Here is a 2500-nt window from a genome sequence, read left to right on the forward strand (position 1 = left end):
TGTGAAGGGCAGTTTGAGGAGATTTTACAGCAGAGCTGGTGGGAGACGAGGTAAAACTATGTGTTTTAAAGCTTGTGAATTGTTCGTGTGCGTGCTATCGCGTGTGCGTGTGTGTGTGTGTGTGTGTGTGTGTGTGTGTGTGTGTGTGTGTGTGTGTGAGAGAGAGAGAGAGAGAGAGAGAGAGAGAGAGAGACAGAGAGAGAGAGAGAGAGAGAGAGAGAGAGAGATAGGGAGAGAGAGAAAGTGAGAGAGAAAGCGTGCATTTGTAAGATCCAAGATTGCGTACTATGCGTGCACTGCATGCTGTATGAACATGTGTGTTTGTATATGCGTCAACACAAATTTAACCCATAAAAAAAACAGAAAAGCATCTGTGTCATTGTAGATTTTAGCGTTGGGTATTCAAAGATACACATTTCTGAACATTTTGGAAAAATCTTGAAAGTGTGAGAACTGCTGATTTAGAAGGCATTTGTAGAATCTGCCAGGTCTTAATGGATAAAGACAGTGCAGAGGTCCCCTATCAGGAGCTACTGACTGTGTGCCCAAAATCAAATTATCTAAATGCGTTGATGTGACAATAACAAGTGATAAAACCTTGCAGGATAAGGACATTCTCAGAGGAGCTGTGTGTTTATTGGCCAGGATGCAATGCTTCTGCTGCAGGAGTGGACATCAGCCACATGGCCCTGCATGGCTGCTTGTGGCTTCGTGACAAGTTGGTTTTAGAGTGGAGTCTGGGGACCCCCCAGGCCTCCTTGAGGGTGTTCCATGGGGTCCCCAGCAAAATGAGAAAGTTGAATTTCACTATTATATTTCACTGGCTCTGGCTATAAAGAGAGAATGTATAGGCTAGGCCTATACTGTATAATTCAGATAGGATTCACTCTCCGCCTCCAAAATGCGGCCCGTGAGCCAAATGCGGCCGGGGAAGAATTGTATGCGGCCCTTACTTGACTTCACACCTGAATTGTGTTATGAACGGCTTGCCCAACATTATGGGACATTTTTACATTGAAGTTTTTTATTCAACTGGGCATTTCCCAGAGTATAATTTGTCACGATTCCTTGTTCCTTCTGAAGGGGTCAAAGAAAAGCAATTTTATTTCATTTTTTACATTGCACGTCTGGTTATATTTGGTAATTGGATATTCTGTGTTTTAATAATTTCTAATATGGCCCCCTTTGAAAAAAGTTTGGAAAACCCTGCTCTACCCAGTCTCACAGAAATATGTAAATAATAATATCTAAGGAATTGCAATTATGAACAGTCTCACACAATATATCTCATTGGGAGACGATTTATCCCTGCAACAAATGTGGGTCTGTGGCCTATCATATATCAATTTGGGCTCCTTGACATGGAAATGTTTGAGAAGCACTAAGGGATCAAGAAAGCTTGATAGGAGCCACTCATGGGCCTAAAGCTGCAACACAGATCTGTATAGCTATTAAATCCACATGTCAAACAGAAAATAATGATAAAAGAACACTATTATATTATAACGAAAAAAAGTGATGCAACAACAGCATTGCAGCAGGTTATGAGGATTTAAATATATAATGGAGGGGGAGTGAGTGATAATAAACCTTAAACATTATTTATAATATAAATAATGTTTATAGGTTTATTATCACTCTCTTTTCTCCTCACCTTGAAACTTGAAGCCCTCTATCTGCACCCAGAGACAGAGGTCCTCCGTGTCACAGTCGCACCGCCACGGGTTGCCGCTCAGTCCCATGGACCGCAGAGCTGGCAGGGCGATGAGTGTGCTGATGTTGAGCGCTGTCAGGTTGTTCCGGCTCACGTCCAACACCTGCAGTGCCAAGTTCTCGGCGAAGGCGTCCGCGTGCATTTCCCCCAGCCCCGGGTTGTCCGTGAGCCGGAGCATCACCAGCGACGACAGCGGCCCGAACGTCCGGTCCTCGACCTGAAGCAGCAAGTTAAACGACAGGTCCAGATAGGCTAATTTCCGCAGATTCCCGAAGGTGGATTCGGAGATCTCGGACAGGGAGTTGTTGCTGCAGTCTAGATACACCAGGTCGGACAGGTAGTTGAGCTGCAGCGCCGGAAGGTCCGCGATGCGGTTGTTGGACAGGATAAGTTGCCGGGTGGCGAGCGGGAGGTCGTTGGGGAAGAGGGTCAGGTCCTGCCCGGCACACTGGACCACCAGCTGGTCATCGCACACACATCTGTCCGGGCAGCCGGCCGTGAGGGCCGGCGACGGGGCCACCCCCATCACGAAGATAAAGAGGAAGAGGAGCCGAAGGGACTGCGCGCTGGGCTCGGGCAGGAGACGCATGACGAAGCCGCCCAGAGCGTCATGGAGTCGGGCTGAGCCGGACCGGGACTCCCCAGCGCTGCCCGGGCATCCTGCATGGGTATGCGGGGCTCGGAGCCTGAGGACGGCGGGACGGCTGCTCTGGTGGTGGTATGGCGGTTGCTGCCTGGATGTCTGGATGCTGTTAATATCCAGCCTCTCAAACAACAAGGCTCTCT

The 2500-nt window shown here is 48.1% G+C and overlaps 1 protein-coding gene across 1 annotated transcript in view; it reads right to left on the minus strand.

Annotated features, from left to right (window-relative positions):
* lrrc52 (leucine rich repeat containing 52) overlaps positions 1 to 2500 on the minus strand; it is a gene marked incomplete at its 3' end in the record, with an annotated part of 47075 nt that overhangs the window by 44545 nt on the left and 30 nt on the right. The window contains exon 1 of the mRNA XM_083767188.1: positions 1655 to 2500. This exon is cut by the window's right edge and continues 30 nt beyond it. Within this exon, the coding sequence (XP_083623314.1) occupies positions 1655 to 2303 (649 nt within the window). The 5' untranslated portion in view covers positions 2304 to 2500. The remainder of the gene's footprint in view (positions 1 to 1654) is intronic.

Source organism: Protomyctophum parallelum, assembly GCF_964188405.1.
Source record: "Protomyctophum parallelum genome assembly, chromosome: 6".
NCBI lineage: Eukaryota > Metazoa > Chordata > Actinopteri > Myctophiformes > Myctophidae > Protomyctophum > Protomyctophum parallelum.